The 24729-nt window shown below is 58.0% G+C and overlaps 1 protein-coding gene across 6 annotated transcripts in view; it reads left to right on the forward strand.

The window, feature by feature from the left end:
• CXXC5 (CXXC finger protein 5) overlaps nt 1-23588 on the forward strand; it is a 33260-nt gene extending 9672 nt beyond the window's left edge. For 3 of the 6 annotated variants that reach the window (XM_036014471.1, XM_028529074.2, XM_028529078.2), the window contains 2 exons: nt 19991-21068; nt 22555-23588. In XM_036014471.1, coding sequence (XP_035870364.1) covers nt 20151-21068; nt 22555-22599 — 963 coding nt within the window. In that variant the 5' untranslated portion in view covers nt 19991-20150 and the 3' untranslated portion in view covers nt 22600-23588. Of the gene's footprint in view, nt 1-4668; nt 4754-19377; nt 19594-19990; nt 21069-22554 lie in introns of those variants that run through there. The other 3 variants (XM_036014469.1, XM_036014470.1, XM_036014472.1) reach the window with 2 other exon arrangements.
• Nucleotides 23589-24729: the final 1141 nt, after the last annotated feature.

Below are 24729 nucleotides of genomic sequence, written 5' to 3' on the forward strand. Positions count from 1 at the left end.
GGAGAGGAGGCTCTATCCCACTATCTACCGTCACAAAGACAATACAGTTGGGATTCTTTTCAGGACCACCCTCAGGCTGTGGGAGAGTCGTCCCAACTAGCCAGCTGGACATTTGGACCTAAGGCACTCAGAAATCCGTCTTGGAGTCACTCGAATGCTTCCAGTTGCTTGGAAGGGCTGAATTGGCTCCTGGGGCAGAAAGTGTTGGTGTAGGGTTAATGGATAGAGAAGGGTCCTGCAGCCAGAGTCTCTTTCCTTCGGGAAGACAGAGCGGTGAATGGGAGGGCTAGGTCACCAGGCTGTCTCCTGACCTTGTATACCTGTCTGTACAGCTGAGGGTGTTGTTCCGTGAGGTCATTCATTCAGGGTCTGCTCTGTGCGTGGATACGTGCTGTGGGTACTGGGGGTGTCAAGGCAAGTGGTGGGACCGGGAGGGGGGCTCCTTGGCTGCAGACATGGGGTGGGAGTGTGATTTGGCTGAAGGAGTGACTCGGGAAGAAGGAATGAGGTAGGAATGAGGTACGGGAGATAAGGAGCTGGTCAGTTAGGCAATGTCTAGCGGAAAATCCCAGCCGGTCTCAGGAAGTGTTTCCTCCACTGGTCTCCTGGGAGAGAGGCAAGGCAAGCAGGAAGGAGGGTAGCTGGGGGCAAATGAGGCCCCCCAGCCAGTCCAAGTGGAGACATCCTAGGTCTGGCAGCTGGGTGGGTGTGCCCCTTACGCTGTGGGGCTGGAACACATCTTCTTTCCCCAAGCTCTGAGGCTGGGCCTGTGGTGGGGGACTGGGGCTGCCAGGAGGGGCTGGGCCATTGTCCATATTTCAGAGCCTTCCCCAGGGGCTTCTTGGTAGCCCCCACCCTGTCCTGCCCTGTCCTGAGCTGCCATAGCGGGGGTGGCAGATGCTGTTTCATCGCTGAGGCAAGTGGGAGGCCTCCGGAAGGTCCTCCTGGGAGGTTCCGGGGGGCAGCGGGGGCGTTGGCAGCTGCCTCCCAGTGAGCTGGCTCAAGTGGCCTCCCAGGTCCCTTAGTCCCCCAGGCCTGGGGGTGGGTAGCGGTCCCTCCTGCCTTCGCTACCCCCACTGCCCACCAAGCTTTTTGGCTCTGGCCCCCTCGCATCCCTGGCTGTGTCTGCAGAGCCCCCCGGGGAAGGCAGGGGAGGAGGCGCAGCGGGCTCAGAACAGCGGGTGCCCGCGCAGCCAAGTATTTGCGCGAGCTGTCAGAGACAGACAGGCATGTGGGGAATTTGGTGCGTGTGGGGCTGGGGGAAGCAGCCGGGTGGGCAGGCAGGCAGGAGGTGGGAAGCTGGGGAGCTGGGACTGCCTCCCCTGCCTGTAACCCTGCAGAGACCACCATTCTTCCAGCCCAGATCAGAAGGTATATCCAGCCCCTTCTTTCTGACTGTACCAGTACAGTGAGGGGAGTGGGACTGTGACCCTGGCTGAGGTCTGATGACAGAGCTGACACTGGGGAAGGGAGTGCCCCGTTAAGGGCCTGATCTTGGGAGAGGCTGTCTGGTCGAGTATGGAGCCAGCCTGGAATCCGGGTTGTGCCCGACTGTGGCCTCCAGGAAATAGCAGCTGTCATGCTCCCAAGTCCCCCTCAATGCCCCCCCCCCCCCAAGCCTGGCACAACTTGTTTCCTGGCCAGGGTCCGGCTGGGGCAGATTGGAGGAGCCTGGTATTGCCCGGCCTGGGTAAGAACAGGCATGGTGGTGGCGGTCATGTTGATAAGCCCAAAGGTACTTGGGCTGCTGGGTAGGGGCTCCTCCAGTTATTTTGCTGAAGCAGGTTGGAGTCACTTTGAGGAAGAGACCAGAACCCTTATCTCCCTGGACAAAGACCCCAATTTAGTAACCTTTGTGGTCTCTCCAATAGTGCCTGTTAGGCAGGTCAGGGTCTAGAGCTGAGTAATACTTGGCGTTTCATAACTGAGAGCCCAGAGAGGCCAAACACTGGCCCAAGGTCACACAGCGGGCTCCCCAGCCTTCTTCCTACCCTCATGTGGGTGGAGTCAATGGGTAGAGGTGAACACTGGGGATGGGGGCTATATTTAGTCAATCTTGCAGAGCCAGAGGGCCCCTGGGAGCAGCTGTTGGTGGTGGTGGGGGTGCAGACAGAGGCCTGGAGCTGCATTTAGTCTGGACAGAAATATCCTCCCCCCACCCACCCACCCACTGGCTCAGTGGCCAGGCTGCGGGCTTGTCCCCTGAGGGGCAGCTTGCCTGGGCCTGGCGGCTGGCGGGACAGGCAAGATGACCCGATAGGCTTTTCCCAGCTCAGGTTTCGATGAAACAGGAACCGGAGCCGCAGCCTGGGCTGCGGGGGCCAGGGCAGCCGGAGCCTGGGGGCCAGGGCTGCCTCCCCCGCTCCTCCCCCTTCTCCCCATGATGCAGCCTCCCCTTCTCAGAGGCCTGGGGAAGCAGCAGGTTATTTATCAAGCCAGCCTCCCTGCCGCGTCTGGCAGCCATGAGCCCAGCAGAGCAGGGTGAGCTGGGCGGGCGGGCCTCGGGATGAGCTCAGGAGACGTGAGTCACCCCATCCCCAGCAGCCCCACGAGGCCCTGCGGCCTGGCAGGCAGAACAGACTCACGCAGGCCCCATGTGGCACACCCCGGGGCACACGCTTGGGACAGACACAGTCACTCAGCTCACGCAGTTCCACATGACCTGCACACACAACTGACACACATGGCACGGGCTTGATTCCCTACGCTGTGGACACTGCAAAAGCACACTCGCTGTTAACACTCACGGCCCCAGCTTCTGATGCACACACACGTGGGCACATATATCAGCAAATGGACATGCACAGTCACGCATGTGCGTGACGTGCCCCTGGGGGATCCCACACACTGCTCCTGGAGGCGGTTGTGTGTGTGCCCCATCCTGTCAGGCTCGGGCAGCCCTCCTCAGGCCACAGCTCCCATACAGATGGTACCCCAGAGTTGGGTCAGGAGCACAGACACAATGGAGCCTGGGGCACGCACATGAACTGGTTGGGACTCCTGTCACCCAAATGCCCCTGGTTTTGGCTCGCCCAGAGGAGGCCCAGCCCTCAGCCACATACAGGCAGCTGCGTTCTGTATGGTGGGCATGGAAAGGGAGACATTTTCCCCCGGTCTTCCAGACCTGCTGGCCCTCGCAGAGGAGGATGCGCAGATATCAGGCGTGGCACTGTTGAGCCCACCCCGTCTCCAGGATGGCGTGCTCTGGCCATGGCAGAGCTTATTGTGGGAGGGTGGGGAGGGATGTAGAGGAGCTAGGAAGAGGACTGGCTGGAGAAGGAAAGCCATGGACAATTGATTTTTCCAGGAGAGCCAAGTAGTCAGCTGCTTGCCCAGCTTGGCATGGGGTCCTTGGGAGATTGGGGGGTGTCAGAGATTCGGGGAGGAATGAGACCCCCTTATCTAGTGAGTTGTGACCCAGGAGTATGTCTGCCTGTCCTCTCTGCTCGCCCCGACACCCACTTTCCTCTGCTCCCTTGGTTCCCAAGCCCCTCATTATTTCCTCCTAGTTCTTAGTCTGCTGGCCTGCAAATTGGGTGCAGAGCTGGCCTGAGTACAGGGAGGGCCCGGGCCACTGAGTTGGAGGGATGCCTCGAAGCTTCTGCTGCCCATGGCAGCCGGGACCTGCCTGGCCTGGATGAGGCAGAACTGGGGGCATACCCATTTTTCATGTACTGGAAAATACACCGTTTTTCAGATGAGAGAATTGAGTCCGATGGGGATGGCTTCATGGTCATCTAACATCCAGATTATAGATTATTCTGGGCCCATGGGATTGAGACAGCCCAACAGGGGTCAAGGGGCAGGTAGCTTAAGGCCTCAGCCCAGGCTGGCTTCCCCTTTCTGGCCACAGAGGTGTCTCCCATAAAGGCCTGGACAGTGGCCAGGGAGGGAAGAGGGGCCCAAGCATTCTTAGGGAAATAAAATGACCGTGGTCATGGTCCATGACCCTGAACCATGGATTCTGGAGTTGGACAGGCTTGGTCACTGCCTGCTATGTAATCATGAGCCAGCCTGCCAACCTCTCTGACCTCACTTTTGCCACCTGTAAAATGGATCTGAACCTTATCTGTGTGTCTCAAAGCTACAGGACTTGAAGTAGATGGTGGGGTGTGCTTCTCATCAGGTCACACCTGGATCTCCAGCCCTCGCCCCCACCCCCCAAGTGTCTGCTCCAGCGAAGCTGGCATTTTCCTGGGAGTGGTGTCCCCACAACGTGGACTCTTTAATTAGAATGTCTTGGATTTGGCCTTCTCTGAAGCTGGTCTCAGATGGGGATGCTGAGGTGTGGGAGTAAGGAGGCTGACCACAGGAAAGGGGAGGGATGGGAATGGATTGGACCCAGGGCAGAAGGGCCTGGGCTTCTTGAGTGTCTGGACATTCCTGGGGACTTCACAGCAGGACAAAACAGAAAGGGCCGAGGCTCTCTCTGGCTGCTACCCCCCAGCACACAGCCAGGCCATACATTAGTCTCAGATAGGGACTTCCAGGTGGCAAATGGGGCCTTTGGAGGGTGGTGAGGAGCGTGGCACGTGCCAGTGTGGAAGAGCTGCTGGGGCTGTGGGAGACTGAAGAAGTGCCGACACAGAGCAGGCAGGGATGGGGCACCAAGGAGGGAAAGGAAAGGTGGGCAGGAAGTAAGGTGTGTTCTTCCTGTGGCCAGAAAAGGAAGAGTAAGCCTGGACAGCTGAGTGCCGCCCTCTTTGTAGCCTTCAAACCTCTACTGTGTGCTCATCTCCCCATGTTCCTGCAGGTAAGCAGGGGAGGGGGATACTCTCTGTTTATTTGGGGTTGGGGAAACCGAGGCACAAGGGATTGTCAGACTCAAAGGCAAACGGTGGCCAGGCGGGGGCCACAACCTAGGTTCCCTGACACTCCTGGCTTGAGCTGTCCTTGACATTCACTCTTATGCTGGCTGATGATGACAGTAAAAATGATAACTGAACTACTGTTTATTGAATGTGTTTTGTATGCTGGCTCTCTCCAGGACCCTGATGAGAGTGGGGCTGTCACTGTGTGCATTTCACAAATCAGGGTATGGGCTCAGCAAGGTCGAGCAACTTGCCTGAGATCACCTAGGATGGAGCCAACAGAGTGGAAGAGAAGCGTTGCCTTGAAGCCCACGTGGACCGTTTCATGGCCTGCATCTCTGCCTCTGGAGGCTCCCACCCATCCCCCATGCTCACACACTATGAGTGATGTTCCTGGTTGGGCCAACCTCCCACCGCCCACCTGTGCCCAGGCCCATGACTCTCTTAGGGACCTCTGCGGTGGCACTCCCCAGGTTTGAATGAAAAGGCCTTGGGAGGGTGAGCCCTGTTGCCTTGGCTTCTGCAGCGGATGTGGCTCACTGAGAGTGGGGTAGGGGACGCTCCAGGGAGCAGCTTGCTGCCCTGCGGGATCTCCTCGCAGACAAATTCTGGGAAACTCCACTGTGACAGCCGCCTAGGGCCTGGTCAGGGTCACACACTGCCGCATCCCCTAACCTTCCACCTTCCTGGGGGCTCTTTTGCCCTCTGGGGAGCCCTGCAGGGAGTCTCAGAGAGTGTCCTTGAGCTGAAAATACCTTCCTTTCTATACACAGGGACAGTCATAGTGACCCCACCCTCACCCCCAGCAGCGAGCTGGTTAGCCAAAGACAACAGACACAATGTGGCCCTGGGTTGGGGCTCACTAAAGGTCACTGAGTGGAGCTTATGTTGCTGCTGAAAGTGGGGCTGGCCTCAAGTGGAGGAGCAGACTCTGGGTTTGGGGCTTTGTGCCCTGTGGCAAGTCACTTCGCCTTTCTGGTCTCAGTTTCTACATCTGAAATGACTGAGAGTCTGCTCTACGTACCCTGAGGCAGGGGTGAGTCACAGTCAGGCACACCCACATGTCCTTCACCTGGCGTCCCCAGACCTAGGTTTCTGCAGCCCCCTCACGCTAGCACAGGATCCAGGGGGAGCTGGGTAGGCTTTAGAGTTGGGCCAACCTGAGTTTTAGTGCCCACCCCATCCACAACTTGGCCGACTTTAACCAGTCACTGCCCTACACAGTGCTGAACCTCAGTGTCCTCATCTGTGAAATGGGTGGACCATGGGGCCTACCTCTCTAGGATGATGTGGACAGAGCTCCTGGCACCACAATGGTGGTGGCAGTATTGCCGTACCCCCAGCCTTGGTCACAGGGATTCTGGGAAGGAGACATTGCCAGTCTGCTGGCTCAGCTGGCTTGGCCACTGACCTTCAGAGCACCCAGGCTGTCAAGGCCACCTGACTGCCTGCTGGGCGGACAGGCGGGTGGCAGCGGGGAGCGTCAGCCAGCTCCTCGCCTGACGCTGCCCTCCCCTGCTCCCACTCTCCTTTCCCTCTCTGTGCCTGTGTGTGAGCTAATTAATCTCAGCCCCTTTGGGAAATTAGAACGCTGCAGCCTCGGCCTCCTCAGCCTCAGTGCCTGTGCTGCTCCTGGGCCCTGCCAAGACCCACTGTGGTTTAGGGGCATGGGGTCAGGGATGGCAGTGGCAGGACGAGCTGCCCAAGCATGGCTCTCCCCGAGCCCCCCACCTCCTGGCTGGTAGAAGGAGGGCTCTGGCTTCTAAGCCCCCTTCTCTCCCCTACCCCAGACAGCATCCACAAGGACCCAGGCAGTTGCCCTGCTAGGGTGAAACCAACTCCCAGTGCCTCTTTGACCTGGGGCTGGTATGGTCACCTCCTCACCCCACATTCTGTCTCATTGTGGGGTCTTCATTGCCTGTCCAGCTTGAACTGATGGGGACATGTAATTGTAGAATTTTGCTTGGGAAATTAATTCAAAAAAGTTAATTAATTGGCAGTTCTGGAGGTGGCAGACTCCACGCCCAGCTGGTCCTACTGACGTTAGTGCTGACCTGCCTGAGACATGCGGCCTGTGGGGCAGGCCCGAGAGAGGGACCCCAGTGACCTGGCTGGGCAGCCCTAGAACAGGCAGCAGATGTGCGGGAAGGTGGAAGGTTCAGGCCAGTGTTGTGACCCAGAGCAGGCGCCCTGAAAGGGTTTGTCAGCTGGACCTGCTGAGATACGCTTGGCACCCTGGGAACTCAGCCACTTGCTTGTATAGTCAACAAGCCGTATCGGGCTCCTCCTGTGCGCCGACCCCAGTGTCTCAAGTGCCCCAGTCGACATAGACCACTGAATGTTTTGTCCAATTCTTCTGAATCCCTTCTCTCAAGGAAATTTCTCTCGACCTATACCCAAAGGTTTTCCAGAGGGCTCGGGACATTATTGGGCCCATTGTGCAGATGAAACAACTGAGACTCAGAGAGGATATGACTTGGCCAAGTCATTCAGCTTTATCCTCCAGCAGGATAGAGTAGGGGTCGTATAAAGCCTAGTCTCCTTCCCAAGAGCAGAACACACCCATAGGCAGCCCCTCCCAAGTGTGGGTGACAGGAGCCTAGAAATTGATTCTTTCCCAAGCAGAAGGCCAGAGAACATGGCCAACCCTTTCACCCTGGCACCCCTGGAACCTTTGCGTCTCCTTCTCCCCACCCAACCCCACCCTCGGACACTTGTGTGTGCATATAGGGGCTTCCCCCACCACCCCACCCAATTCTTAGGATGACCCAGCTGGGCTGAGACAGGAGGATCCAAGCCCCAGGGCTCTAGGGCCCCTGATGACAGCAGCCCAGCCAAGTTCTAGTTTCTGGAGGAGTGGGGCTCGGTAGTCTTACCCCAGACACAAGAAGGATTAAGGCTAGGGCAAGAGGTAGCTAGGCTGGGGACAGTTAAGGCATACTGACCGCAGGAGGCCAGCAAGGTGAGGAACGTGGGCTTTTAAGAACTTGTGTGGCCTTGGGCAGGTCCCTTAGATTCTCTGAACCGCATTTTCCTCGTCTGGGAAACAGAGACGGTCATGTCTCTGGTCAGAGGGCTGTGGTGGAGTGCAGGGGGGTATAACTGCTTGACATGTCTGACCTTGGCCCCAGGCTGGGTGGGAGAACAGGAAGCCGATGCGACTGGGCTGGCTGCAGGGCCTGAGATGCCAGCGGTGCATGTGGTTGGGACAGGAGCGGGAGGACACAAGAGGAGGTGATATTTGCGAGGCACCCAAGAGCCACAGCTGGGAACCCAGAGTCCTGGGGCCTCTAGGGGGAGTCAGTCCATACAGCATCCGCTCCTGGATTTGTTCGGAGCACTGCCTCACCTCCAGGCTCCAGGCGGGCCCTGCAGTTAATTATGTAGGCCTTACCTTTTATAGTGGTTCAGATGAAAGTGACCGTCATGGGCAGGCTGAGCTGAGCACTTTGTGTTCCATATCACCCTGATGTGGTCATCAGTTCTGGGTTTCTTCAAGGACTGACCCCTAGTCTTGGATTGAAGTGGGCCACACCCACTCCTTGAGCATCCTTATGTGGGCTAGGTTATGGAGTCAGAAGAAGCTTCCTCTGCTCACCTCACCTCCTTCAAAAAGCCCTCCGTGGTGCCACCTCCTTTCACTGCCCTCCTCCCCCAATCCCAACCCATTAGGCCATTGGCTGAATGCTTGGGGTTCTCTGCATTGACTCTTAAACCCTTCTCTGTGAGTGTCTGTCCATTCCCCCACCCCAGCACTGGAAGCTCCCTGAGGGTGGGGGTCCATGGCATCTCTGTATCCCATGCTCAGCACAGAGTTAGTGCTGGACTTGGATTATAGGGCTCCTCTTTTCCTGCTTTACATAAGGCCCTGTGAGGATGTTGCTCAGCCAAGGTCACAGCTTTTTGAGGGGCAGGGCTAACTTGGCCCGGGTGGGTGTGAGGCTGCTGGTGCCCTCTGGGGTCTCCCTACAGACCTCAGAGTCTTCCCAGACTTCTTTGGGCTCTGCAGCTCCTGATCCACCTGGCAGGCAGTGTTCTGGGTGTCCAGCCTTGAGCCCTGTGCCCCTGAGAAGTTAGGGAGTGAGGAGTTCTGGCCTCTCCCAGCCTCAGTTTCTTTATCTGTAAAATTGGGAACCCTGGTACCTCTTCCTACTTGTGCTTGGTGGGGAGGTGATTAAAACAAATAATGGATGCCTGGAACTTAGTAAGAACTGGAGTGTTCCCTGTCGTTATTATTACTAACACTTATTTTTTTACCACCACATTATTATTCATGCTCTCCGGGCCCCAGCAGCTGCAGTGGCTCTGGGCCTGGGCAGAGCTCTGGTCTGCAAGAAGTTGCAGTTTCTAATTAGTGCGTGGCCCAAGGAGAGGGTCTGGGTTCTCTATTTTTGCTAGAGGATCCCACCTGCCCAAGGCTTCCCCAGCCCATCATCCACTGGGCTAGGGTTGCGACCCCTCTCCAGCCTCAGGTAGGGGGCCTGGCTCCAGGCAAAAGCCTCCCCAAATTTCCCCTGCCACTCCCTCCGCCTCGCAGACCTCCAGGGCCATGAATCATTTATGAGGCAAAAATGAAACCAATTAAGGACAAACTTTGAAAGCCTCTAATTGCTGTGCCTGGTGGCACGGAGGAATGAGGGGAGGCAGGCCAGCCCGGTGTGGAATCTCCTTGGCCCGGGCCTTCCCAGGCCTCCTGTCCCACCGCGTCGCAGGGCGCCACGGCTCCCCGCCGCCTCCCGGCCGGCCGCGGATGTGCCTGCGCAGCTCCGGCTCCGGCGGCGGCTGCTGCGTCTGCCGCCCCGGCGCCCGCCCGGGTCCCAGGCCGACTAATTAGGGCCGGCTCCCCTCCCCGCGCCGCCCGCTCCAGGCCCGAGGTGATGGCGGCTGTTCCTGCCGTTCTGGGGCCCGTGACCCAGAGCTGGCCGCGTTTCTCCAGGCGGGAGCCAGCTCTGCTCGCCTGGCTTAACCCAGACAAGCCCAGGACGCCCTGTCCTTGAACTGGGAGGCTGGGGTTCCCTGCGCCCCCACCACGGGGTACAGGCTTGTGTAAGCTCTGGGCAGCGCTGGGGTACATGACTTGGACAATCCCATTCAGTCTTAGGGAGAGAGACGCTCATCGCAGGCAGCGGCTGGGAGAATGACTGATGAGATGGAAGCTGGGGGACACGGGAAGGAGTAGGATGGGGTGGGCCAAGCTCCTGAGGGTTGCCTTTGTGCACAGGATCCAGTTCTTTCTCAGTTTTGCCACAAACACAGTGATCTTATGCAGATTCCTTAGCCTCAGTTTCCCCCCCTTGTAAACTATTAGGACTGACTAGTTTTCTTCTGGATTTGGGAGCTAGGTTTATATTTGCCCTCTGTTCCCCTCTCTTGGGGGCTGCTGAAGGGATTCAGGCCTAGGGCTGGTGTATGGACCCAGCAGGGCCCACCCCACTGCCAGGAGCCCTGGGCACCAATGACCAGCCTGCTCACTGTGCTGAAGGCCAGGCAGGCCCTGGGCACTCAGGCACGTTGTTTGCTGAAACCGAATTTCTGTGCTTGTGTTTTTCCGTAATTATATTAGCAGGTGGGATTTTTCCTCGGGGAAGCAGTGGGAGGGGGAGCACCATGGCAGTGTCCCCCGCCCGCTCTGAGCGTGAGCTCACACGGCTCTGCCCGCCCGCCCGTAATGATTTTTTAATTATGCAGCCAGTGCTCGGAATTGCTAATCCACCTCCAGCCCAGCATCCCCTCCTGCAGCTCACACCCCAACCCCTCGCTGGTGTCCCCAGAGTGGTGGTGCCCCACCCCATGCCCATCGTTGATGCCCGTGCCCGGACCACAGCACAGCGGGAGAGAGGGTAGGCCAGGAAGGGCTGAAGGGCCACTTCTTCAGCTGCAAGTGAAAGAACTTTGTTGGTGGGGAGGCCTGTGGCTCTCTTTGTCGTCCCCAAGCCTGGCCGCAGCATGGCTTGCACCAGCTAGGACAGCCATGGCTGTGGAAGTGGTCAGGGGAGTTATTGGTGCCCGCCCCGAGGTGACGTGGCCACACCCACATCAGGGACATCAGCCCATCTCTCCAGCCTTGTGTGGCCCGAAGAGAGACACACAAAAGTATGATCTTTGTCTCTGTCACACTCACACATTTTGCTTCCCTTTTCCCCACACACTCGGTCTCACAGTTACACAGCACAACATCACCCTCGTCATTTCTCATACATACGGCCACACCTGGGGGCCAGGGCACCCTCCGGAGACCCGTGCTGTCTTCCCTGCCCTGCAGTGGCCCTGCCCCCACTCCCCTGTCTCCATACCCTCCCACCCCCACCTCTGACTAGGAACACTCAGGTCTCCCTGCTCCCACCTGGTGGGGTGGCTTCCTGTGGCTGGGGCCTGCTTGAACCTCCATCAACCTGGCCTGGGGGAGGTAGCAGGGGGTTGGGGGGGGGTGCTGCAGCACTGTGGCGGCGGCTCCTCTCCAGGCGCCCAGCTGTGGCATCTGTCAAGGTCAGATAGCAACTCCGGAACCAGCCGGCTGGGCCCCATGGCCCCTCTCGCCTCATTATTTTTGTGTTCCGGGGCTGCGGCGACACCTCCCTCCCTCCCTCCCTCCCTCCCTCCCTCCTCAGTCTCCCGCCTCTTGCCTGCCTCCCCCACGCCTCTGCAGGGAGGGCCTGCGGTCTGGGGGCTTTTGTTTTCCAGTTTTTTCCACGCTCAGGCCAGGCGGTCTGGTAGACACTGGCCAGGGCTGTTGGGTTTTGAGCACAGACAAGGCAGGTGCCACCCTCATGACTAGGACAGGCTAGTGAAACACTGGGTTGGTTTCTCAGGGGCACAAACTGAACCTGGGCGGAGCCCAGCCCCACCACAGCCCCAGCGCACCTGTGGGCAGCTTCCTGTTTCCACAGGGGCCCCAGCACCTGGCATCAGTTCCTGTGTACATCAGCCCCATCCCAGCTGGGCCTCAGACTCCCGTCCCAGACCCCTCAGAGGCCCTGATACTACTCAGTCTGCACACACGCATATAACACACACACACACACACATTGGTGTACACATTGCGGAGATGTGTTGACACTCACAAGCTGGAAGAACCCACAAATATATAGCCTGCTTGTCCAGCCGTAAACCGTGTATACTATGTGCTGGTACACACTCACTGTGGGGCACACAGACACATCACTGATGTAGGTAGCACACATTTCACTTGTACACAGGGGTCACACAAAGATCTCTGCCTACACTGGTATATAAGCCCCATGTCTACATCAGTGCTCAAACCCATAGAGAGTGACATCTGAGACTGTACCATGCACCTGGGCACACCTACAGCCCCCAGACACACTTATGCATGCAGCATTCACCTGGGAGGTCTGACACACTTCCCAGACTCGGCGTACACTCAGATATCCTTGTCCACAGTGCTGCTCCTCACGATGCACACTCCAGCCTGAGCTCGCATCCCTGGGGCTTAGTGTTCCTGGAGCACAGTCACACCACCTAAGGGGCTTTTGTCCCCTGAAATGCTGAAGTGAGCTCAATGCCTCCACCTTGATGTTCTCTGTGTTTCCAGAGAGCCCCTGGACAGGGAAAAATGGCAGCTGACAGATGGCTGCCCTGCCCACCTGGCCAGCCTCTTTCTGTGCACCACCCTGAGCCCAAGAGCACCGAGATGGAGTGGGGCGGGGTGGGGGTTCCAGGTGGGTCACGATGGACTTGGTGACTGCTGGCAGAGAGGGCAGGCTTGGGGTTGGCCTCCAGGCACTGTCTCTGGGTCCTTCTGCCTGCCCCCAGCTCCAAATTAGGGTGTGTGAGTGTTCGGGAGATGAGATGTGGGCAGACTCCAGGTCCCCCAGGGTCTCCGGGGTAGCCCTGGCCATCTTCTCACTTCCTCCTCCAGCTGTGGCCTGCTGTGACCGCCCCTGAGAGGGGGAGGTAACTGGAGGTTTAGCAGGGGCAGGGCCCCCACCCCCCCAGGAAACTCAAAACCCTGGGCCAGCCGCGGGTGGCGGGTTGGGGCAGGCACAAAGAGGGCCTCTGTGCGGCCCGGCTGGGCTGCCCACAGGATTCTGGGGGAGGAGGCAGGAGCCAGTTTCCGTCCCATTCTGCTTCCTGCGGAGGCCGCCGGAATGCCCGGAGCTCTGGCCCAGCCTGGCCCGTCCGGCCCACCCGCAGCCCCTTCCCCTGTCTTTTCCTGGGCCTTAGGGTACAGCTGCAGACTTTTCTGCACCAGTGCCCTAACATGTTTTGACCAGAGCCTGAGAGTCAGGACCCATGGGAAACTTAGGGGGTTCCCCTAGACTGAGGGCTGAGTAGCCAAAACCCCTCCCTCCGTGTGCCTCAGAGCCTTTGGCCAGTGTTGGAGAGCCAGGCCCTGGAGTTACACAGACCTCGTTTCAAGTCCTGACTCTGCCACCAGTTGACCTCGTGACCTTAGGCAGACCTTGTGACCTTAGGCAGGTGACTTGACTTCCCTAAACCTCAGTTGCTTCATCTGTAAATGGGGGTAATACTAGAATTACAGAGAATTCGGTGAAAAAAAAAGCATGCAAAATGCTTAGCACCTGGCAGAGAGTAAACACTCATTATTAGGGCCCGCCATCATCAGGACATCTGGGAAGATGGAGGCAGGTGGGGGCCGGATGCTCCTCGCCCCAGTAGACCTCATGTCAGCTGGGGCTTGGTCCCCACCCTGTGACCTGCCCCAAACCCTCTCTAGCCTTAGTTTCCCTAGCTGCAAATCACAGCAAGGGCCAATTTAGGCCCTGTGGGGCCCTCCCAGAATTTGGAGAGTGGGAGGGGTTACTCTCTGGAGTCTTTTTTCAGTATCTCTACCTCTTTCTGCATGGGCCCCTCTGAGATAGCGACTCCTGCAGTTTGGGGTGAGGAACAAGAACCATTTTACGATGGGAAACAGGTTCAGCATGGGACGGGGTGGGGTGAGTCTTGGTCAGTCATCAGGAAGGGAATGGATGGTGACACAAACCTAGACCTCAGGACTCCAGTCCCCTAGCCAGTCGTGACACTCACCCCCAAGCCCCAGAAGGACAGACACCCCTGCCCCCCGATTCCTTGTCCCAAGCATCTCTGGCTAGCCTCCCCCATCTCGCCCAGTGGTGAGGCCCACCAGGAGGGAGGGCCTAAGTAAGTGTGTGGGCCCCGATCCCATGTTGGTGCCAGCTCAGGCATCACCACTTTGAGGCACGTTAGCTAAGATCCAGGGGCTTTTGAATGGGGAGGGCATCATTTTCTCTGTATCACAACTGCCTCTCAAATTGCCTGCCCTAAAGGGGGCAATAATAGTACTTCGGAAAGTGCAAATGAGGATTCCGTGAGACAAGGCGCGAACAGCGTTTGGCACACAGTGGGGCCTCCGTGCATGTTAGCTCTTATCCTCGTGCTCCCAGGTTACAGGTCGGGAAACTGGCTCAGTGGCCATATGCCAAGGTCACCCAGCAAGGAAGGGCCCTTCTTGTTCTTTGGCTCTTCCAGAGAAGAAACCAGGCTGTTGAGGAAGGCCTTGCTCTATCAGAGGTGCCCCAGGCTCTGCATCTCACTCTCTAGAGCCCCAGGTCAGGGCACACCGCCCACCTGCCACAGCGTTCCTGCACATCAAATGGGCTGACCCCCTCTTCCAGCTGTTTTGGGAGTTTTCTGAGGGAGAACAGAGCCCCGTGTACTCTTGAGGTTTTCCCAGCGGCAAGTTTCAGTCCCAGGCAAGGGGGTTGTGCCTGCCCTGGGCGGAGTGGTGTAAGAGTGTCACGGGGTATGGAGTCCAGGAAACATGATGCAGGCCCCCTGCAGGCCCCAGGTTCCGTCCTTGGCTGTCAATTTCAGGGTAGTAGTCTTGGGGAGACCCACTAGGTATTGAGGGCACGTCCCACCCCAGGCCACCTTCTGGGTGCTTAGCACTGGTCAGTGTGTGCGTGTATGTGTGTCCGTCTATAGCTGGATATGTGCTCTGCTCTCCGGCGAGGTTTGCGATTCCCCCAGCCTCCAAGGCCAGTGTCCCATGTGCATCTCCTTGGGCCTGAGTGGGGCTTTTGTTCCCTCTGGAAACTCCCCAGGCTGAATCATGGAAATCAGAGATGGAAACACCCCCCCCCACACACACACACACACACATCCAATTGCTCAGCTTGGTTCAACCGCTATAGCCTGTGGTCTGCCCTCCCTGCCACCACTGGCCAGCCTGCCATTAGTCTGTCCATCTCGCCTCCCTTAGAAGCCAAGGAGACCAGCCCACCAAAGTGGGTGGAGGAGTATAAGGGGGTGGGTCACGGGTGTCAGGAGTGGACATGGAGCTGTGGAAGAAGGGTGCAATGAGCCAGGGTGTACAGGTCTGCAAAGTTGGCCTGCCCAGGCTACGGCAGCTCAGGCTCCCCTGCAGTAGTGCCTCAGGGTCCGGAAGGCCCCACCGAATCGCAGCTTCCTCCAGGAAGCCTTCCTGCAGCAGGAGGGACAGCTGGGAGGTTGCTCCAGCCCGAAAAAGAAGTAGGGGGTGGGGGTCGGCCCCTTGCTCACACTCTGCCCTTGGTAGTGGTAATGGTTGCACAACTCTGTAAATTTACTAAAAATGATTGAATTATTCGGCCACTTATAAATGGCTGAATTTTATAGTAGGTGAACTATATCTCAGTAAAGCTGTTTAAAAATTGCTGTCCTTGATCTCAAAGCCCTGCTCTGTTAAGACCCTGGCAGTCTTGCAGGCACACCTCACACCTACTTCTCCATTTCTTAGGGACCCTCTCAGGCTGGTGTCCCCTCTGGGAACCTTTCCTCATCCTTAACTCTCAGGCTGGTGGTCCCTTCCTTCAAGACGGTCCTTCACCCCATGCCCTACTCTGTTCCCTTCCTGCTCTCAATGCACATCGGGTGGCCCAGCTCCTGTGCACCCCTCTAGGAGGGCCTGTGTCCGACACGGTCTCCCAGTAGCCCAGGGCATGGGGCTGCTGTTGGGTGGCTCTGGGACTGTATGCAACCCAACATCTGGAACATCTCTCTTCGGGCCACAGTCTGTATGTCTATGAGCTCATGGCACCATCCCCCCCCCCCCCACAGTGCCCCACCCCCTGCTGTCTGGCTCCAGGGGCTCAAGACAGAGCCTTACTAGGGGGGTGAATCCTGTCTCCTCTGGAGCTGAGGGTGGAGTGGAGGTAAGTGAAGGCTGCCACCTCTGGTGACCTCACTGTCATTATGATGTCACTGGTCTAGCATTCTGGGTTCCTACCTGGATATTTCCAAGTCCCCCAGGTGGGGGTACTCCCCTGGGGTCTGTGACAGCTCGCCCCCTGACCATGTAAAGGTGACAGGCACGGTAACAACTCTAGGGGGTGGGGGCAGTCTCAGGGTGGCTGGGACACCTTGCCCTGGGCTAGTCAGTTGCCAACATGAGCAGAGGTGGTCACCAGGGCAGGGTGGCAGCTAATACTTGAGCTCTGGGTTCAAGTTCTACCTCAAAGAGCACTAGCTATTTGACCTTTTCCTGGCAGCATGAACCTCTCTGAGCCGCCATTTTGTCATCTCTAAAATTGGTTAATGGTTCCTATTTCCCAGGTTCTGGGGAGCAGTTCAGGAAAGAGAGGAGATGAGCAGAGCACAGGCGCACAGCAAATGCTAGCCGGTGTAGCGTCCGTCAGTCGGTTAAGGGAACCTGAGTGTCACTCGGTGGTGGGAGCTGGTTAGAGAAGGGCAGGGTCTGCGTCATCTGTGGCTGACCAGGGCTGGAGCTAGAGGCAGAGCGTGACCCCACCGTCAGGAAAGTGGCCCCAGCTTTGACTCTCCCTCTGTGCCTAGCTCAGCCAGTGAGCCTGAGCCCCCAGGAAGTTGGGCCCCATGACCAGGCCCTGGAGCCTCAGGCCAGAATGGGGCCCAAAGGAGGTGGGTCTCATCTGGTCTCCCCCAAACCTCCCCCTCTGCCTCCCTCACCTGTGGGCATGTCCAGCTGCTTTCTCTTGGTCCCCAGGTCCCGGAGTCTGGGATTCTCCCCCCAGGGCTCCGTCTCCATGTCCCTTGGACTGAGGTTGGTGCCCTGAGTCTCTGTGAACCCGGCTCCCCAGTGTCTGCTTCCCATGATGTTGTGTCCTCTATCCTTGACCCTTGCCCTGTTCTGTCCGCATCCTCTTCTCTGACCCACCCCTCTGGTTCTGCCTCGTGATCCTGTCCCCCACCACCTGTCTCTCTCCTTCTGCCCCCATGTCCCTCTGACCCCCAACTCTCCACGACTGGTTCCCCCCTCACCCCCGCCCCCAGGCTCTGTCCCGCCCGTCAGCCCCTGGTCCCAGCTCCCGGCCGCCCGGCTCCTGCACGGACAAAGGGGTCCTTTGTGGCCTGACCGCGCCTGGCGGGGCGGCGGGGCGCTGGCTCCACATTGCTGATGAAACGGAGCCCTTTGTTGTCCCTCCTCAGGCGCAGTATTTCTTTTTGGGGGCTGGATGCGTTCCTGGCAGGGCCGATGATGGATGCGCCCGCCGCCGCCCGCCTGCCCGCCAGCTTTCCCTCCCGCTCATTCCCGCTCCGCTTCAACGCAGCCCCGGCTCCTCCCCTGCTGCCTTGGCACTGCCAGGCCCTTCCTGGCCTGGGAAGGGTTGCTGTGTGCCCTGCAGTGGAAGGCTGAGGCCTGGGAGATGGTCTTCTTTTTATGTCTTCCTGTTCCATGACTCAGGCAAATGGGTCCTGTGGTCAGGGGTCCACTGGGACCAGGGCATCAGCTTTTCCCAGGGTCTGAGGGAGAAGATGATCCAGGTACAGGGGCAGATTTGGAACATCCTAGGGACAGGGCCTTGGGGACTAAGATGTTGGTTTGAGGACAGTTACCCTGCATGCCAGTCCCCCTCGTGTATACCCCCCACCTTCAGTGTCTGTGGCTGACAGACCGCAGTGTTCTGTCTGCAGCACCTGTTCAGTGACATATCACGTCCTCTGGTCCTGAGCTCAGCATGTCCCAGGACCTGGCGGGCTGGGAGAGGGTCGTTCCTGAGGAAGGACAGAAAAATGGAAGATCAGAGAGATTCAAAGAGAGGGCCTGAGCTGAACAGAACATGAGGTTTGGTCCCCACCATGAGAGACTCGGGATGGAGACAAAAGCAGGGAGGTTCAGCCAGAGCGCCAGCCCTGAACGTAGGCCGGGCTGTGTCGGAGGGAGCTGACTTCTAATTGACCTGCCAGCCCCGCACACAGAGCCAGATCCTGGAGCTGGGAAGAGGGAGGGGGAGTTGAGCAAGAGCAGAGTTAATGCCGCTATCGATTTCTGCCACCAGCCAGCAGGCCGCAGAGGCGGGGGACACGCACAGGGGCTAGGGCGCAGACCGCCCCCCTCCCCAGCTCTCCAACCCGAGGGCGCCTGCCTTCTCCTGTCTGGGGCTGCTAGGAATGTAGCCCGGGGCTGGGTTGTTGAGCTCACGTAGGCAGGGGCTGGGCGAGTTGACCTGGAGTGATGGTCTCTGGGCTTGATGTCAGCGGTCCTAGTCCCGAGAACCTAACCAGGGTCACCGATGCCTGGAGGGAAATTCTGATCTCTGAGGAGAAAAGCCACAGAGCTAACCTGGTCTTGGCCCTTAGGAGGTAGGGTGGAGCACAGCTGTCCTTGGGGATGCATGACCTGCTTCCTCTTACTACAACCCTGACGTCCATGACATCCGAAGCCCAGCCGGAGAGGCCTTCCTTGGTTTGTCCCGGTGGAATCTGCCAGCGTGCCCAGTTCTTCCTCACCATTCATCTGCCTTCACTAGGGCAGGGCAAGGAGTGTCTGGTTTTCTGCTGACGCCTGCCATTTGCCTCATCCTGGAGATAGAGTGTTTCCCTTTCCTTTACTCGCTCCTCCTTGTTCCCACTCCTTAGCGGTCTTGGGGCAGGGGCTCTGCCTGCCTGGGGCCTCGGTTCCTCCCTCTGTAAGTGCAGAGGGTTGGACTAGATGACCTTCCAGGACAGGCTGAGTCCTGTGACTGGGGGATGGTGGGGTTGCCTGGGGACAAAGATGCAGTGTGTGCTGCCCCCAAGCCCAGGGCGGGACAGGCCCAGCCAGATGTGTGCCTCCTCCTTGAGCGGCCAGCTGCTTGGGCTGGGCCCTGTCCTCCTGCCTCTCTCCTGGGGGTTGCTGGGCCAAGGCAAGCAGACAGGGAAGGAGTGCTAGAGAGCCAGGGCTGATGAGGAAACTGCCGCTCCGCTGCATCTGGAAGTTCCTCCGAGAGCTCCTGGCCAAGGAGCCTGGCTGCTCACGTGCCTTAGTTTTGGGGCCTGAGCAGAACAGGCTCTGTCCTGGGAAGGGTCACATCTACCTTCACTTCCAACCTGCACCAGCCAGAGGTTTCCCCTGCCCACACCCAGGTCCATCTGGGAGCCACGCTGGAGCACAGCGGTGAGGCCTGAGTAGAGGCGAGAGTGGCGTCCGAGGTCTGGGAGTGAGAAGGAAGTGTGTGCCAGTGTGTGTACAAGTGTGTCCCCCATTCTTGCAGGCGAAGGCTTGTCCTCTGGCACCATATCCCACTGCCCTCTAGCAGCAGGGTTCATGCTCCTTGAAATAAGATTTCTGAGCTCTGTTTGGCAAACTCTTAAACAAAAGCAAATCTAAAATTTCCTTTACCTGCAGGACTTCCCAGAGCCTTGAGACCATTGATGTGTGATAGGAATAGCCGATGAGGATCCAGGGGCAGCTTTCCATACTTCAAGGTCTACACCTTCTGTCGATCTACCCTCCAGAGGCTTTTCCAACTCCTCTTCTCCATAGTTGGGTCAGGGAAGGAAGATTAGGAAACATCTCCAGCTCTTTCCTCTTAGCCCAGGAAGAACTGCCTGCCTCCATCAGGTCAGTGGGCATAACCTAGCAGCTGCCATGGCTGTGGACAAAAGCAAACCTATCTCAAAGGCAGTTCTGGCTGTGGAGAGCAAGCTGAGCTATGTGGTGTGCCCATGGGCTAGTCATTTCTCCCTCATCTATAAAATAGGGTGTTACTAGCCACTACCTCACAGGGTTATTGTGAGTCTCAACTGAGATAGTACAAATGAAGAATTCCTGATGAGGGGTGGCGGGTAGGGGCTCGCACGTACTAAGCAACTGGTTGGGCTTGTGGTTGTTATAATGGCAGTATGGTTATTGGTGGTGGTGGTGGTGGTGGTGGTGGTGGTGGTGGTGGTGGTAGAGGTAGAGGTAGAGGTGGTGGTGTTCACCATGGCCCTGACCCTGTGTCCTCTTGTCCTGACAGAGTGAAGACACTTCCACGTGGACGCCCGACCATGTGCCTGCCCTGAGCATCAAGACCCACCGGGCATCTCTGTTGTGGGCAGCAGGGCCCAGTGCTTGTCTGAGGACCCTCGGTAGTTGGCAGGCTCCCCCAGCAGCGGGGTCTGGGCCTCGGCCCCACCATGTCGAGCCTTAGCAGTGGCTCCCAGGACACCAGCAGCAGCAGCAGTAGCAACAATGCCAATGGCAGCAGTGGCAGTGGCCCCAAGGCAGGAGTGGCTGACAAGAGTGCAGCGGTGGCCACTGCTGCACCAGCCTCGGTGGCAGATGATGCACCACCCCCCGAACGTCGGAACAAAAGCGGCATCATCAGTGAACCCCTCAACAAGAGCCTGCGTCGCTCCCGCCCTCTGTCCCACTACTCTTCCTTTGGGGGCAGTGGGGGCAGTGGTGGTGGCAGCATGATGGGCGGGGAGTCTGCCGAAAAGGCTGCTGCAGCTGCAGCCGCTGCCTCCCTGTTGGCCAATGGGCACGACCTGGCGGCAGCCATGGCTGTGGACAAAAGCAACCCTACCTCAAAGCACAAAAGTGGTGCTGTGGCCAGCCTGCTGAGCAAGGCTGAGCGGGCCACGGAGCTGGCAGCCGAGGGACAGCTGACGCTGCAGCAGTTCGCACAGTCCACGGAGATGCTGAAACGCGTGGTGCAGGAGCACCTACCGCTGATGAGCGAGGCTGGCGCGGGCCTGCCCGACATGGAGGCTGTGGCAGGTGCTGAAGCCCTCAATGGCCAGTCCGACTTCCCCTACCTGGGCGCCTTCCCCATCAACCCAGGCCTCTTCATCATGACCCCGGCGGGTGTGTTCCTGGCCGAGAGCGCGCTGCACATGGCGGGCCTGGCCGAGTACCCCATGCAGGGTGAGCTGGCCTCAGCTATCAGTTCGGGCAAGAAGAAGCGGAAACGCTGCGGCATGTGCCCGCCCTGCCGGCGGCGCATCAACTGCGAGCAGTGCAGCAGTTGTAGGAACCGAAAGACTGGCCATCAGATTTGCAAATTCAGAAAATGTGAGGAACTCAAAAAGAAGCCTTCCGCTGCTCTGGAGGTAACGGCGCCTTAGAGGGAGGTGTGTGGGCTCTTGTGTCTGTCTGGCAGTCCAAACCCACCCCCAGCCCCACCTTTCCTGCCTGCGTGTGGGTCTGGGGGAAACCCAGCCAATCCCTGGGCTCTGGGGTTCTAGGCCAGCCTTTGAGACACCAGCTCACTGCCCCCAAAATCAGAGCCACATCCTGACATCCTATTAGGCTGTAGTTTGCAAGGCAAGCATAAAACTCCAGGCAGGGGCCTAGCATTCCCAGCCAGGACCCCAGCATTCTGAACACCCTTCTGGAGTTCTGGGTCCGGTATTGAGATTCCCATACACATCCTAAGTCTCCAACTTTCACATATGTCCTAAAGCTTCCTGTCTGTGACCTAAGGTTCTGGGACTCTCCCCCGTCCCGTTTGACAGGGATCTTCCTGTGGGCCCTGCGGCTTTGAGAGGTCACCCTTCGACTTGTCGCTCCAGAGCCCCGCCTTTTTCCCAAGGCCACCTAAGGCGAGAGCAGCTCCAGTGCTCACAGCCCTGCTCTGAGGCCTGGAAAACCCTGGGTCTAGGCACCTAGCTAACAAATTTGGGGTGTCTTGGGGCCCCAAGATAAGTCTGGTCGAACAGCTAATGGCTCCGGATCCTATGGGCCTGGAGTTAGGGGGTGAGCCGGGGATGTGGGCAAGGCCTGTCCACTATGGGATTGGCTTAAAGAAGGCCAACTGGTTCCCATGTTGCTTTCTCCCTGCCTCGTGGCTGGGCCTGTCCCGTGCCCCCAGCTGTGGCAGCCTAGTTGTGGTGCCAGGCCTGGGTACAAAAGCATCTTTTCAGCCTGCTCTCACTGCCCTGTCCCCACCCCTCTATGAGTGGGCTTGATGCAAATGTCCAGAATTGTTGGAAAACAATGGCATCGCAGCCGTGGCTACCCGCCCCCGAGTCCCAAACCTCACACATCTGCTCTCCTGCCCAGAGAACACACCTGTATGCGCACAAAGGCACCCACTCTGGTCTGGTGTAGACGCATACCGCCCAGTGCACGGAGACGTAGCCTCTTAATAAACACAGCAGGTATCCTTCCCTCCCACCACAGCTCCAAACACACCACACACTGTAGCGGAGCTCAAGGCGTACATCCAAAAACGTGTCCAGTGCACATGCTTACATGTTCATTCGACAGAAGCGTGCAGACAGCTCCCAGATGCCCCACAACCGCCTGGCGCTTGTGGCCTTTGGACCAAGGGAAGGGGTATGCCTGTCTGGAAGGAGGGCTCCTGGGCACAGTGGCTCAGGGGGCCTCCGGGAGCTCCAGGCCCTTCAGCGACCCAGTAGGTCAAGGCTCCTTCTCTGGCCTGGCCAGGATGGCGGAACTCCACAGGGTGGCTGGCTGCCTTTACTCCATGCCCATCCCTCCACCATGAGACCGGCCACGGGGAACGTCTTTGCACCAGGCTCAGCCGGACCCTGACTGAACTCTCTCCTTGTTTTTGTCTCCCGCCCCCGCCAGAAGGTAATGCTTCCGACAGGAGCCGCCTTCCGGTGGTTTCAGTGACGGCGGCGGGAACCCAAAGCTGCCCTCTCCGTGCAATGTCACTGCTCGCGTGGTCTCCGGCAAGGGATTCGGGCGAAGACAAACGGCTGCACCCGTCTTTAGAACCAAAAATATTCTCTCACAGATTTCATTCCTGTTTTTATATATATATTTTTTGTTGTCGTTTTAACATCTCCACGTCCCTAGTATAAAAAGAAAAAGAAAAAAAATTTAACTGCTTTTTTGGAAGAACAACAAAAAGAGAGGTAAAGACGAATCTATAAAGTACCGAGACTTCCTGGGCAAAGAATGGACAATCAGTTTCCTTCCTGTGTCGATGTCGATGTTGTCTGTGCAGGAGATGCAGTTTTGTGTAGAGAATGTAAATTTTCTGTAACCTTTTGAAATCTAGTTACTAATAAGCACTACTGTAATTTAGCACAGTTTAACTCCACCCTCATTTAAACTTCCTTTGATTCTTTCTGACCATGAAATAGTGCATAGTTTGCCTGGAGAACCCACTCACGTTTATAAAGAGAATGTTGATGGCGCCGTGTTGAAGCCCCTCTGTATCCATCCACGTGGGCAGAGCTGCCTTGAGGAGCTCACAGAAGGGGAGGGAGCAGACCCCCCTACCCCCAGGCCCAGGCCAGGTGTGCTACACCCACGGTCCCCACAGTGGGATCCCCCCACCCCAACAACGATTCTGCAGAAATGAAAGTTTTGTTTGTTTATCCACTGAGATCTGGGGAGCCCATGTCTCGACAGCTCTGATCCTGGCTACTTCCCTTAGAGAAAACAAGTCCCTTCTTTCCCGCCTGGCCGATGGCGACAGAAGAAAGGGCTTCTTTGGGTGGTCCCCTGCCAGTGGGGGTGGGTGCCCAGGGGGTCCCCCTTGGCCTGGGCCTCCCTGCCCGTGGCCAGCTTCCTGCTGATGAACATGCTGTTTGTATTGTTTTAGGAAACCAGGCTGTTTTGTGAATAAAACGAATGCATGTTTGTGTCACGAAGCACTGCTCGCTTCTTGCTCTCTGGTTTTGGGGGCTGTTACTGGGCAGGGGTTGTCTGGGACCACCTTGGGAAGGAGGAAGAGTCACCCAGGGACATTTAGAGGGGGGATCTCTTGAGAAGTTATAACCCTCTGGATCCACAAGGGGGGCAAGCAGGAGCAGCCTACCCAGATGGCTGTTAATCTGGCAGTGGCTGGTACTAGGGCACCTCACCTGCCTGTCTGTGCCCCCACCTCAGAACCTGGGGGACCTTCGTTCACCTGGGGCCACCTTCTCCACCTGAAGTCAACAACACCCGGTCAGTGCAAAGCAGCCAGGGGGTGGGGCCTGAGCTGCCTGTTCAGGTTCTTACCTCTCCTTACTTGCAGGGATCTAGAGCTCCCCCAGCCACAGATGTGAGTCCCTAGGGAACAGTTTTAGCCCAGGTTCACAGGGACCTGGCTGTACCCAGCGTATACACAGAGACCCCCACACACCCCTCTCTAGGCCTGAGGGCTCTTGGACTGGGTCCCAGGGTGTCCCTGGCTTTAAGAAAGTTTGTTGGCACAAGGTTGTCTGGGACCTCAGAGGACTGGGGAAGTCACCCGCAGAGCCATGTGGTCTGGGCCAGGGTAGCCCCCTGCACGGCAGAGGCTGGCCTGCAGGATAAAGCCTATCATCTACTTGACAGGGAGGCCTTCCTCCCACCCAGCTGCTTTGAGCCTGGCTAAGACAGAGGCTAGACTTGAGGAAGTACTTCCTGAAGATGTTGGGCCTGGCTTCAGGTGGGTGAGGGCTTTCGGGATAAGAGAAGGGGCAACTTGTGAAGCTGAGTGGGCAGAGAGGTGGGGCAGTCGGGATGTCTTTGTCATTGTTTCTGGGAGGAGGAAAAACAGCCATGTTGGGTGGGGGTTCTGACCCTCAACCCCTTCCCCCCGTGTCACAAGCTCCTTTCCAGCACCAGGAGCTCAGCAGCTTGGCCTGACACAGCGGGGGCAGGAGGGGGCGGTGGGAGGCAGCTTTCAACTCCATCTCTGCCTGGGAAAAATTCCCTTTCATGTGGCTGCCTGTGATCTCTCCAGGCGGCTCTGCCGAATGGGGCGTCCAGCGGGAAGTAGGGGGAGGTGTTGCAGCCGGGGGCACCCTCACCGCCTGCACAAGG

This window comes from Phyllostomus discolor, chromosome 13, assembly GCF_004126475.2.
Source record: "Phyllostomus discolor isolate MPI-MPIP mPhyDis1 chromosome 13, mPhyDis1.pri.v3, whole genome shotgun sequence".
Lineage (NCBI taxonomy): Eukaryota > Metazoa > Chordata > Mammalia > Chiroptera > Phyllostomidae > Phyllostomus > Phyllostomus discolor.